The sequence below is a fragment of the Dipodomys merriami genome, unplaced genomic scaffold, assembly GCF_024711535.1.
Source record: "Dipodomys merriami isolate MVZ:Mamm:240054 unplaced genomic scaffold, mDipMer1.0.p SCAF_5, whole genome shotgun sequence".
NCBI lineage: Eukaryota > Metazoa > Chordata > Mammalia > Rodentia > Heteromyidae > Dipodomys > Dipodomys merriami.
Window position 1 is genome coordinate 48,700,226 of NW_027206068.1, and position 14,026 is coordinate 48,714,251.

At 33.7% G+C, this 14,026-nt stretch overlaps 1 protein-coding gene across 1 annotated transcript in view; it reads right to left on the minus strand.

Annotated features, from left to right (window-relative positions):
• Samtor (S-adenosylmethionine sensor upstream of mTORC1) overlaps positions 1-14,026 on the minus strand; it is a 34,734-nt gene that overhangs the window by 8,746 nt on the left and 11,962 nt on the right. The window contains exons 2-4 of the mRNA XM_069996592.1: positions 10,819-10,960; positions 7,273-7,443; positions 1,266-1,380 (exon numbers count right to left, since the gene is read on the minus strand). Coding sequence (XP_069852693.1) covers positions 1,266-1,380; positions 7,273-7,443; positions 10,819-10,960 — 428 coding nt within the window. The remainder of the gene's footprint in view (positions 1-1,265; positions 1,381-7,272; positions 7,444-10,818; positions 10,961-14,026) is intronic.

The window sequence follows — 14,026 nt, forward strand, 5'->3', positions numbered from 1 at the left end:
AAATTTCTTTAGGTTTCACTATACTTTGAGTATTGTCCTACATGCTTGAAAGACTTTCTCTTCAAGAAAGCATTAAAATCTTATGAAATGTGGGCCACTATGGGTCTCATACACACATAAGAAAACAGACTCAAAGACTAGAAGTTATGGTGTAGATATTCAAACCAAATTTGGAAGTATGATTTTGTTCTTTGGTATCCCAGATATTCTTCCAAGTACTAGGACTATAACTATGATAGCTATGTGTGTGTGTGAGAGAGAGAGAGAGAGAGAAACAGACAGAGAGAGAGAGACATATACAAAGAGGAAAGATAGAGATCTAATAACATTAGAAGTTTGTGGGCTGAAGTATAGGGTCAATGACAAAGCAAAGGCCTAGCATGTATGAAGACCTGGGTAAAATTACTAGAATTTCAGAACAAAACAAACAAAAAAACCAAAAGAAGTTTATACATAAATTTTGTGTATGGAGCTATGTTAAAAGTAAAATGGCAATCATTAATTTGTGTTTTTCAATAAAAAAATATGAAATTATTTTCTCATATAAATATAGAAGGTGCTTGCCCTGAAATTATCTATCTTCAAAATACATCCTCTAATACAAACTCTGGGCATCATATGAATATGATAAAACAAGGTTTAAGCTCTTAATAGATGATCCTGCTTCACTAAAATGTAGTGACAGTATTACAATCATGAGTCATTACAATATCCTTAAAGAATAGTATTATACTTGGCCAAGTGTTAGTTGGATATTTATTTTTATAACTTTAATATTTGTAGAGGAACAGTGTACTAAGCTTCTGGCCAACTCCAATGTCCTTGCCTATTTCCACCATTCTAAAATGTCTTTGCAACATGGTACACTTCAGAAAGAGATGCATAAGAATAAATGTGAACCAAATCAAACAAAATGCAAAGCTCAAACACTTGAGCTACCTGGATATCTTTCCACTTATTTCCGTTTAGAAATATAGCACTTTTGTGCTGGCATCAGGGCTCCAGTGGTGGAATAAAAGCCAAGCAAGCAAGTTGGGCATAGGTAAGGTTCTGTGTTCCAACTCTGAAGCCACACACACACACACACACACACACACACACACACACACACACACACACACACACACACACACACACACACACACACACACACACACACACACACACACACACACACACACACACACACACACACACACACACACACGTTTTTCTGACAAATATATATGTAAAATATTCAAGTCTGCAAACAAAACTATACATACCTCTACAGCAGGTACGATGTCAATGCCAACAGTTAAAAATTCTTCAAACTTCAAAAATGGGTTAAAGCAGCTGCCAACATCAAGTAATCTGATTTTTCCTGAGGCTTGTAGCAACCTAAAAATAATACATCATAAAAGACAAATGGAAGATTCTTCATAATATTAAAGGCAAACTAAAAATAAAGAATAAAAATTTTAGTATTTGAGAATAAACACCATGTAGGCTGTATCTATTATTACCGTATTTGGCGTTAAAATGGAAAAGCTTAAAAATTCACTTATAAAAATCTACTGTATATTATTATTTATGATCTATTAAGTAAAAAATACTAGTTTGAAAAAGGTTTGTAAAAGGTGGTATCTTGTTTTATATTTTCTGGATGTCTTGTATAGTGTAGTATAACAAAAGATCAGTGTATTTAAGCTTTCACAGTATCACATATCATGTACTATGGGTAATTCCACTTTTTATTCATCCAAGAGTTTTTTTTTAAAGTCAAATGACAACTTATTGTGACAGAAAATGTGAAAGGATCTTATAGCCACATACTTTCTTCTTCTTCTCTTTTCTTTCTTTCTTTTTTTTTTTTTTTTCAGTTACTGGGGCTTGAACTTAGAGCCATGTACTCTTGCTCAGCTTTTCCAATCAAGGCTGGTACTCTACTGCTATGCCATGCTTCCAGTTCTGGCTTTTTACTGGTTAATTGATAAGTATTTCAAGGATTTGTCGGCTTAGGCTGGCTCCAAATCTCAATTATCAGATCTCAACATCATGAGTAGTTTAGAATTAGAGTATGAGCCAATAGCAATTGGCTCCATGAACATTTTTGACAATTATCTTTGTAGAGGAAAAAAAATCCACTCACAAATTAATTCTTAATAACCAATTCAATGTCTTTGCACTTTGTCTCAATAATTAAAAAGACTAAAAGGAAAAGGCATGAATAGAATATTTTTTTTGGGGGGGGTGGTTGTGGGGCCTGAACTCTGGGCCTGGGCGCTGTCCCTCAGCTCTTCAGCTCAAGGCTAGTGCTCTACCACTTGAGCCACAGTGCCACTTCCTGTTTTCTGGTGGTTAACTGGAGATAAAAGTCTCACCCACTTCCTGCCTGGGCTGGCTTTGAATTGTGATCCTTAGCTCTCAGCCTTCTGAGTAGCTAGGATTATAGGCTTTGAGCCAACAGTGCCAGACTAGAATACTATTTTTTTTTTTTTAGAGATATGAGGTATCTCTGTATCTTTGTTTTATTTGTCTTTTGTTTGTTTGTCCATAGTGCTGAGGTTTGATTTAGGGTTTTGTATATGCTAACAAAACACTCTTCCAATGAGCTACATTAGTCTTCATGCCTTTGTTTTAAAAGTGTATGAATTACACCTGCTAGGCAGTTAATAACTTATAAATAAAATTCTTTTGTAGAAACATTTGAACCATTGCTTTCTAACATGACACCTGCTAGTGTTTTAATATATACGATATTCATTAAATATTCAATGAATTCTAAAATCATACTATACATATTAATGAATAGTACAGCCCATGATTTAAAAGTGTCATTCCAAATTAAAGATTTTGTGAATAGAAAGTAAACTTAGAATGCTATTTTTAAGTGAGGAAAATTTCCTATTGTAAGGTTTTTCATTTCTAAAACTAGTGGGAAAAGAGGAGCAAATTTAATAAAAAGGTAACTCCATGTATTCTATATAGCAACAAATAACAATGAAGGAAAACAGTGGATTTTGTTGTTCCCAATCGTGCAGTCCTAATGCCTATTAAAACAATATGAGGTTTCAACTTCGGACATTTTCCTTCCTTTCTTCCTTCCTTCTTTTCCCTTCCCTTCCTTTTTCTGTCCCTTTCTTGCTCCCCTCCCCCTTTTTGACACAGGGTCTTGCTATGTGATCTAGGTTGGCACAAAAATCATTGGCTGTTTCAATGTGCCATCTATATCAGGATAAAAAAGTAAGTCATGCCAGGCGCTGGTGGCTCACACTTGTACCCATAGCTACTAAGGAGGCTGAGATCTGGGGATCACAGTACAAAGCCAGCCCAGGCAGGAAAGTCCATGAGACTCTTATCTCCAATTAACCACCAGAAAACGAAAGTGGCACTGTGGCTCAAGTGGTATAGCATTTGCCTTGAGCTGAAGAGCAGAGGGACAGCATCCAGGCCCAGAGTTCAAGCCCCACAACCAACAAAAATTTTTAAAAAAGTAAGTCGTTATTATACTGTCAAATCCAGTGATAATGGACCAAAGGAAATGTTTCACTGTTTCAACAGTGAAAGACACAGAGTGGATAGATAGAAGCAGAATGGATAAAAATCTTGTCACGTAGGAAGGTTTTTGCTTGAGACTTTTAGCTAAAGTGCTCTTTAACTCCTAAGTCACTCTAGTACTCAAGATGGCCCTTTTCAGATATGGGTGTCACTGCTCTTCCCAAGACTACTTCAGGATTGCCTTTACGATCTGTTTTATCTGAAAAGCAAACAGGGCTGGGAATGTGGCTTAGTGGTAGAGTGCTCACCTAACATACATGAAGCCCTGGGTTCAATTCCTCAGGACTACATAAACAGAAAAAGCCAGAAGTGACGCTATGGCTCAAGCAGTAGAGTGCTAGCCTTGAGCTTCAAAAGAAGCTCAGGGACAGTGCCCAGGCCCTGAGTTCAAGCTCCAGGAATGGCAAAACACACAAACAAAAAACAAACAAACAAATGAAAAAAACAGGACTAATCTATGATTCAAGTGGTAGTGTTTGCCTGTCAAGCACAGTTCCTAAATGCAATCCCTAGTGGTCAAACAGAAGGTGACTGATCCTTATAAGGACATACAAAAGTAATATTTAATGTTGAAGCATTACACAATTTACCTTTCAATCAATCCAACACAATATTTACATATACATTTGGACTCTAGCCATTGTTATCTTCTAATTTTGTTAATGTGGGTTATGATAACAATAAAAATGAATTCATTTTATTTGGTTGGTTCAGATAATGAAAGAAATTACACTGTAGACATACATGTATAAACATGAAAAATGAATTCATTTAGTTGGTACAGATAATAAAAGAAATTACTCCATAGACATACATACACAAAATAAATGTGTACTTATAATAGAATGGGTATCATTCTTGATAAGCCACCTGCTTAAACTTCAAACTCAAATTTAGGTACCACCTTTAACATGACACAAACCTCTCAAGGTCAATAACTTAATTAGTAAAGCCAAGAACAGCCTCTTAATTTGTATCTTATAGGTACAAAACCTAATTTGTTAGTTTTAAAAAGACACTGAAGAATCCTGTATTATCTACATTCTATATTAGCTTAATGTAATTTTGCAACTGTCTAATAAGCTTATATTTTCATTAGATCAAATTACATTCCATTACTGAACTAATAATACAACTTGTTTTAGATAGTAAATCTTCAAAAGTTAGTGACACAGTTCATAGAACTACATTGAGAATCTAATAACCTGAGATCAGCACAAATTTTTTGGAATGCTTTCACTCTTACAAAGGAAACTTTGTAATTTCAGTCTGAAATACTCTGTAGTCATCATTTTCCTTTGCACATAGTCTCACTAATAGAAATCTGAATCATAGTATTAGTCTCGTTAAGATTTTTCAATTGTATTGAACCTATATAATCACCATTGCTTTTATTTTCAACAGCGAGTGCTCTGGGTCTTAATCAAAAAGTTGGTGCTTCCCATTTAAATAGCTCTAGGACTACACAGTATTATTTTACTATTTACAGAAAAGGAGACTCAATAAGTTATTTCCCTAATACTTGAGTACCTGCTAAAATTGAGAAAGGAGCTGTCTTCCTAACTTTTAACAAAGGAACTTTTAAGACAGGAACAAGTTGGTAAGTATAGCATAGCCTTTAACATGTCTTTTTAAACCAAAAGAAAAAGTAGGGATGAAACTATTTTAGAATTGGCAATGACCACAGCTTATATGATATCTTCAAAACCTTTATCAAACGTTATTCAAAGTAGGACTTGATACCTTGATAATTTTACTAAGTCTCCAGATTTGGCATTTGTAATTACAAACTAATTCTTCACATTCAGAGGTGTGTGTGTGTGTGTGTGTGTATTTTGTGTGTGTGTGCGTATTGTGTGTGTGTATATTGTAAACTACCAGAAACACACTACTGAAAACTTTTATTGAAATACTAAATATTATATTTTGATTCTAAATTATGTTAAGACATTTAAACTAGGAACTAGTGGCTTATAACTATAATCCTAACTACTCAGGAGGCTGGGACCTGGATAATCAAGGTTTGAGCCAGTCCAGGAAAAAAGTTAGAGGAACTCCATCTCCAATTCACTAGCAAAATGTCAGATTGAAGGCGGGGCTCAAATGTAGTGACAATTGTGAGCAAACAAGGTGATAGTGCAAGGTCCTGTTCAAGCCCTGGTACTGGCATATACACACACACAAAAGGCATCTGAACTTCTCCCTTACATTTTTTGCTCACTAGGAAAACTCTCACTTTTAAAAAGCCCAAAGCCAGGAAGTCTCAGTTACTTGGAGAGAGAGAGAACGAGAGGTTTGAGGATAGCCTGGGCAAAAAAAGGGGCCAGACACCATTTCAACAAAAATGCTGAACATTGTGGTGTTGCCCCTTTGGTACTAGCTATGTGGAAGGACATAAGTAGAAGGATCAACTATTAAAAATAGGTAAATATGAATGCATGAACTATAAAATTTCTGTAAGGTTCTTTTGTTTTAGTCTCATTATTTGTTTACCCATTGTTGTATTGGGTAGAAGTATAACTATATAATGGCTTATACTGGTCAACGTTTTAAAATATTTTACCAAATTTGAGATATAGGATGTTTGTTTATGATTTTCATCCTTTGTAGTGACCTATGAATAAAGGAAAAGATGCCTTATCCTTTTCTACTGATCAGAGATATGTTAATTCATTTTCAAATGTAATTATTCAGAAGTACACAGTATTTTCGACAAATATAAACCAAATCAACCAAAGATAATGTTACGTTGATATGTAAAGTTTTCGAATTGCTTAAGAATTTAATTTACTTTCATAGTTTTTCAGGATTTATCAAGAACATGTCTAGAATTAGTAGAGCTTAGCATTTCAGACAATAAAATACTACTTGATACAAAACATTCATTCTGATACTAGAATACTTAAATAAATTTAATGCTATTAATAATTGAATTATAGTACTCATATCCTTGTAAAATTTGTGCATGGTTTCCCTCATCTGTGGTAGCTAGAATGTGCCAATATATCTATAAGTAAACACACTAGGTGATAAACAAAGGGTTACTAATGAATTAGCTGAAGTGTAAGAGACTTGATGGACACTGCAAATAGTATAATTCTTTAAAAAGACAAAATCAAAGCCCAACGAAGTAAGTACCATGTAATGGGAACTTGCAAGAGGGGAGGGGTAGAAGAATGAACAGGAAAGTGTATTCATAAACTATTTCAGTGAATGGCAACTCCTTTTTACAAGTACTTAAAATATTCAAAAACTATTCAAAAAAAAGTGTACTTATGTAATGTTGTATTACTAGCAAGCTAACTTTTATACCAACAGTAAAACTGATTATTAATCAATTTGATTACTATTAATAACCCTTCATTTTTTCCAAAGTATATTTTTATTGTCTTCATCTTTTTTCTTATTGGAAATTTCTTAGAGACTAGAACTACATAAACAGTTTAAGTAGATTTTTCTGTTTTGATTTTTTTGTATTGCTAGCTGAATAAAAACAATATTTAATTAACTATTTTTCTCATTTTTAGTAAGACCATAGAACTACTAGTTTTCCAGATGTCTTAAAGTTGTATTCTAGTTTTATGCCTAATAATAACACAAATGTATTTTCAGTCTTAATCTATTAACAGGAAAGCAAGTAAACCTCCATTACTTAATATAAGCCATTGTACTATTTGACATTAGCACAGCTAGTCATGGCAATGTTAATGGAAATGGAAAAAGTATACTTACTCAGTTATAAATTCAGGGTTTGTAAAGTTGAGGTTGGTTAAATGACCTTCAAGTTTAGAAGACTCATGCATGTTTAAGGCTGGAGTGGTCTTAGTGGTGAGTACCGCTCTTTTTTCATCTTTTTCAAGTGCTTTTCTTTTCCCACCGTTTTGGAAATATTCTCTGCATACACTACAAGTCAAAATAGAATTGCATTTAAAAGTACTGGCTAGGATGATAAAATATGAAGAAGAAATTTCAAATTAGTCTTGTTTTTAAAATGTCAAAGTACAAGTCTGAGTACCATGTAGCACATATATATTGTTAAAAATACTACACGACATAGAATAGGAAATTAAATTCATTAAAAATCGTTTTTAGGCAAGCAGAACAAGGATGTGAGGAACAATGTCTATTCCTCTCACATATATTCAGGATACCATTAGCTAAACTTTTTAGCTTTTCTTAGCTTCTATTATGTATGATTTCTTTTACTTATTCTAATGCAATTTTAACTAGAATTATACATGAGTTAAAGTTAATTCATCATTAATCCAGTATTAAGTATATAGGTAAGAAAAAAAAATCAAGAAGCCACCCCTCAAGCAGTTCAGACTTGTGAAGGAGACAAATAATTATCTAATCTAACAGAATAAACAAAATACAACTGAGAGAAAAAAAATGATGTGTTTATTTATATTTATTTGTGAAATACTTAATCCTATCTAAAATTACTATTGAGTTTCTGATAGAAACAAAGTAGGAATGATTCAGGCCAAGGAATAATGTTAGTTAAGGAGGGAAGAGCTTTCCAGGTGGATGATATCATAGGTAAAGGCATGGAAAAGAAGAAGAGTGGACCTTACAGCTGAGGTTATATCAATCTATGCCAGGACAGTGTTAAAAGACTAGGTAGAAAATGGATGGCTGAATCCTTATGAAAGAGAAAAAAAACTTACAGACCTATCATCCATCCTTCCTTCCTTCCTTGCTTGCTTGCTTCCTTCCTTCCTTCCTTCCTCTCCCTATCTCTCCTCTTTCTTTTTTGATAGAAGGGTAGGTATGAGACTTAATTTAAACTCAGGGCCCTAGCTCTTAATCTGTTGTTTGTAAACTAGAAAACCAGAAAAGTAAGTAGTGTACTCCTAGTCCAAATCCAAAGGCATAAGAACCAGTTAATTAAGTTCTAATCCAAGCCTGAAAGTTTAAAAACAGAAGCTTAAGTACCTCTGAGGGGCAGAGTGAAGGAGAGGAAGATTAAGAAGAAAAATGGGATTAGGGATGTTTTTTCCCCTTTTTTATGTTTGATTCAGGCCATTAATAGATTGGAAGCTTCTCTCTCCTACTTGGAACACAGAACATGTGGCTCAAGTGGCAGGAGTACCACCAGTGAGCAACAGAGCTGCGTGAGAATTTGAGGTCTTAAGTTCAAGCCCCAGTTCTGGCACGCACAGTTTTTCTATTAAGGCCAAAATCGTGAACAAAAGACCTGATAAACTGGGATTCATTAAAATTATTTTTTTCTGTTATATGAAGATACTGTCAAGGGAATGAAATTATAATCAACAACAAAAAAATTGTAAGACATTCATGATTTAAAAAAAACTTATCTAAAATATACAGAGAACTCTTAAAATAAGAAAACCACCCAGTTAAAAAATAGACAAAGAGCTGGACACAGGTGGCTCACATCCGTAATGCTAGTTATTCAAGAAGTTGAGATCTGAGGATTATGGTAAGAAACCAGCCCAGGTGGGAAAGTTTGTAAGAGTCTTCTCTGCAATTAACCACCAAAAGAAAGCTGTAAGTGGAGCTGTGGCTCAAGTGGTAGAGCACCAGCGGTGAGCCAAAAAACTCAGGGACAGTGCCCAGGCCCTGAGTTCCAAGCTCCAGCATCAGCACACAGTCACACACACACAAAAAAAAACAGACATGGAGACCTAAACAGACAACTCACCAAAGATGTAGAGATGTCAAACAAGAATATGTTGCTTCTCATATGCTGTTAGGAAAGGCAAGTTAAAACAATAAAATATCTATCTATCTATCTATCTATCTATCTATCTATCTATCTATCTATCTATCTATCTATCTACCTATCTATCTATATCTATTTATCTATCTATCTATCTTGGAAGGGTCAAAATATAGAACACTAACAGTAAATGTGTCAAAGCAAAAGAAATGTTCATTCATAGCTGGTGGGAATATAAAATGGCACAACTACTTTGGAAGATTCTTTCTTACAAAGTTGAATTTAGTGTTACTATATTATCCAACAATTAATTAGGTCCTTGGTATTTATCCAAAAGAACTGAAAACTTATGTCAACATAAATGCTTATGGTATTTTTATTCATAATTACTAAATTTGCAAGCAAATCAATATTCCCATCCATGGGTGGATGGATATAGTCCCATATCCAGACAATGGAATATAGTGGTAAAAAGAAAAAAGCTATCAAGCAATGAAAAGATATAGCCTTAAATGTATACTAACTAAGTGAAAAACAAGCTAATCTCAAAGGCTACACAATGTAAGATTCCAACTAAATGAAACCTAGAAATCATTCCAGAAATGAAAAACTGTGAATAAAGTAAAAAGGTCAGTGGTCGCTGGGACAGCAGAAATGAACAGATGGAGATGATAAACAGAGAGTTTTTAGGGCAGAGAAATAATTCTGTACGATACAATAATGGCACATACATAGTACTGAATAATTTTAGAGCTGTAAAATGTATAACATCATGAGCCAACCTAATAGAAATAATGGATTTTGGTAACAATAATATGTCATTGTAGGTTCCACAATTCTAACAAAGTATATACCCCTGATAAAGATTTCTATTCTAGGGGATAGGGTAATGGGTGAAATAAGAAGGAAAAAGCTGTTAAAAGACATCTTTTAAAAAATATTTATAGCAAATAAGGGAAACCATGGGACCTATATTTCTTTGGGCCTGGCTTACTTCACTTACTAAAAAGTCAAAAGCTATGTACATATCACAATATAAGATGATGTTAAGTGAAATGAACCCCAAGATAGGGACACAACTTGTTTTTAATTTCTTGCTATTGTTAATGTATCTAAAATGTACTATGTGATTTTTTTTTCTTTCTTTTGTTTGTTCTTTCCCCATGATATAAACGGTTTTCACTGTAGTTGACATAGGTACTCTGCATCTTGTATATACATTTTTCTAATTTGGGGAGGGGAAGGGAAATAACAAAATACTGAAACAAGGATATAGATTGACCCATTGAAATAATGAGATATACAGGACACTATGTTGAAAACGAACTTTACAACTTGGGGGAAGGAGGGAAGTTGGGGAGGTGGAGAGGAAAAAGATGTTAGGGGAAAAACAAAGGAGGAGGTAACAATACTTGACAGGAAATGTATTCATTACCTTACTCATGTAACTGTAACCCCTCTTTACACTATTTTTACAATAAAAAACAAAAAAAATTATAGTTTCCTGCTTGGGTACAATTATATATAGCATTAGATTTGAGTTTTTTGAGAACCATTAAAAACCAAAAACATTATTTCATAAAATCACTCACCTACAACACCATTCAATGCGACCTTCGCCCTCACAAGTTTTTGCCCAATGATTATCTGCCAAGTTTTTCATTGCAACAGCATATTCACAAAGGGTTTCCTCATCTTCACAGTGTTCTCGCCAGATCTTATCAAAATCTCCCACTGCAAACAAACCAAAAAAGTAAGTTAAAATTTTTAAATTGTATAATCTAATTATTTTTAAAATACTTTCAAAATAAGTAAAAGAAAAATCATAAACTAAAATAGTGTTCAAATTTTTATGCATTCCCTTTTTTTGTGTGACGGGGGGCTGTATTGGGCATTGAACTCAAGTCCTCATGCTTCCTAGGTACGTACTCCATCCCGGATGCTTTAAGGTTTCAACATTTAAAAAGTTCCTTTCTATACCTGACACCAGTGGCTCACGTCTATAATCGTAGTTACTCAAAAGGCTGAGATCTGAAGATTGCAGTTTGAAGTTATCCAGGGCAGGAAAGTCTGTGAGGTGCTTATCTCAAATTAACTATCAAAAAGCCGGAAGCAGAGCTGTGGCTCCAGTGGTAGAGTGCTAGCTTTTAGCAAAAGAAGCTCCAAAACAGCACCGGGCCCTGAGTTTAAACTCTAGGACTGGCACAAAAAAAAAAAAAAAGAAAGGAAGAAAAAGAAATTACCTTTCTGGAAACGGATACATTATTTTAATTTTGACAATATGATAGTCAAATAAATTTTAGCATTTTAAACAGATGGATTTGTAAAGCTGAACATAATAAAATATAAATAGATATGCAAGAGTTTTCAGTTTATAAAGTGTTAACGATTCCACACAATTTGGACTGGGCATTCAAGCATTAATTTTCTTGCTACCACTGGGCAATATGAATTTGCAAGAGAAGAGCAGAAATATCTAAGCATGTTTCTTGACTATTATCCTCTTGGATCTCTACATATTACAAGTTCCCTATAATAAAGAGGAGTTGGTCAGGAGATGACAATGTGTATTACCAAACAAGTAAATATTTTTATTTATATACACAGGTACCTTAAAGAATACTGTAAGTTAAAAAATTATACTCCTAGGGCAAACAAATTTCTTGAAAAAAACAATCATGCAAACCTCTCCAAAATCTTGAGCTTATGTTCTGAATTAAGACTCTAAGTTGACAATATTATTTATTCAGTAACTACTTTTTATTTGTTTATTTGGGGAAATACCTGGGTTTGAGTCAGGATAGTACTTCAGTTTGAACCTAAGGCTTTCCACTTGATAAGACAGATATTTGACCACTGAACCATACTCTCAGCCTCTCCTGTTTTTCACTCTGTATTTGATGCCAGCTGAGGGAAGAAAAGTCTAAAACTGTCTATCTCCAATTAACCAGTAAAAAGTGTGCAGGTAGGATGATTCATGTGTTAGAGCACTACCTGTGAGCAAAACAATTGAACTAAGGGCATGAAATCCAGAGTTCAAGCACTGGTATTGACAAAACCAACCAATCAACAAACAAAAGAAAAAATCAGGAACTAAAACATCTTCAAGTCCACCCAAAGGTCTACTGAATACAGTATAAGAAATATTTAAGCATTTAAGCTAAATCAAATTTTTCAATTAATAATTATGATTTATTTTAATACCATAGCATTTGTGAATGACAAAATCATTGTGATTAATGATACTTTTTTCTTATCCATTCCTACAAGCACCCTAAAAAAATTCAACGTAACCAAAAGGACAAAGTACACATCTCACTTTGCTACACAATAGAGAATCCAAACATTGGTTTTAGGAAGCATCATTATGATATATATCCTGATGTCTAACTTGAAATTAATAGTTAACAAGCATTTATGGCCAAACTAAAAGAATTAGAGAAGAAATCATCAATGTTTTATTCAAATACATAGCATAATAATCAACTTAAAGCTCTGTCTAGCCTAAAAGTTAAAGTTGTCTGGTTGTCTGACAGAATTCTAGGACAACACTTGTTTTACTAGAACTTATATTTCTTATATTACCTTTACATTTATGAAAACCCATTGTAAAAGATAAATACATAATTTTTAATATTAGTGATTTGCCAAAACAAGTTCAATATGGAAATCATGGACCAAATTATCTGGAATCTGGATATCATAACTAATGCCATGTCATTTTCACAAAATATGTCACAATTAAACAACAAACATCTATTAAAAAGAAATGCCTTATAAAAGATAATGTATTCAACTTCATAAAACAAATACCACTGGACATAATCCAAGCACAGCAGTTCTCAAAAGTAGATATATTGTCCAAATGAAAAAAAAAATCAAAGAAATAATCAGAGTTAAAGGACAGTATAGGTGGATGCTGGTGGCTCACATCTGTGTAATCCTAGCTACTCAGGAAGCTAAAACTGAGGATCACAGTTCAAAGCCAGTCCAGGCAGGAAAGTCCATGAGACTTTCTGCCAAAAAAAAAAAGTCAGAAGTAGAGTGGTAAGGTGGTAGAGCACAATCCATGATCAAAAAAGCTAAAGGACAGTGTCTAGGCCCCGAGTTTAAGACCGAGGAGCAGCACACAGACGCACAAATGCACAGTCACATACACACTACCTTAAATAACTGGAAAGATTTTTTTTTATTTAAAATACAATTTTCAATTTTTGAGCTTTGGCTCAAGTGGTAGAGTGCTAGCCCTGTGTAAAAAATGCTCAGGGTTAGCCTCTCATTCCTAAATTCAGGCCTCAAGAAAAAAAACAAAGAAGAAAAGACACTATAGATGAAAAGACACTATAGACTTGACAGACAGAATATTCCATCAAACATCTGCAGATTATATATTATTTCCATCAGCCAACAGAACTTTCTCCAAAATAGATTATGACATAAAACAAATACAAGAAAATTAGAATGACTTAATACATTCATAAGATCATAATGAAATAAAATTAGAAATCAACAGCAAGAAAAACCACACAAAATATCACTCCTAGAGATTAAACAATATACTTTTTAATGATCTGTGGGTTATTGAACAGGCTGGAGAAAGTTTCAAAATTCCTAGTATCAAATTAAAACACAAAATAACAAGCCCTGTTGGATACAATGGAAGTGGTTCTAAGAGGGATGTTTATATTCACAAATGCCTGCATTAAAAAAAAATCATAAATATCTCCAAGTCTTAGAAAAATGAGAACAAGCCAATCAAAAAGTTAGTAGAAGGAAATGATAAAGAACAAAGGTGAAATT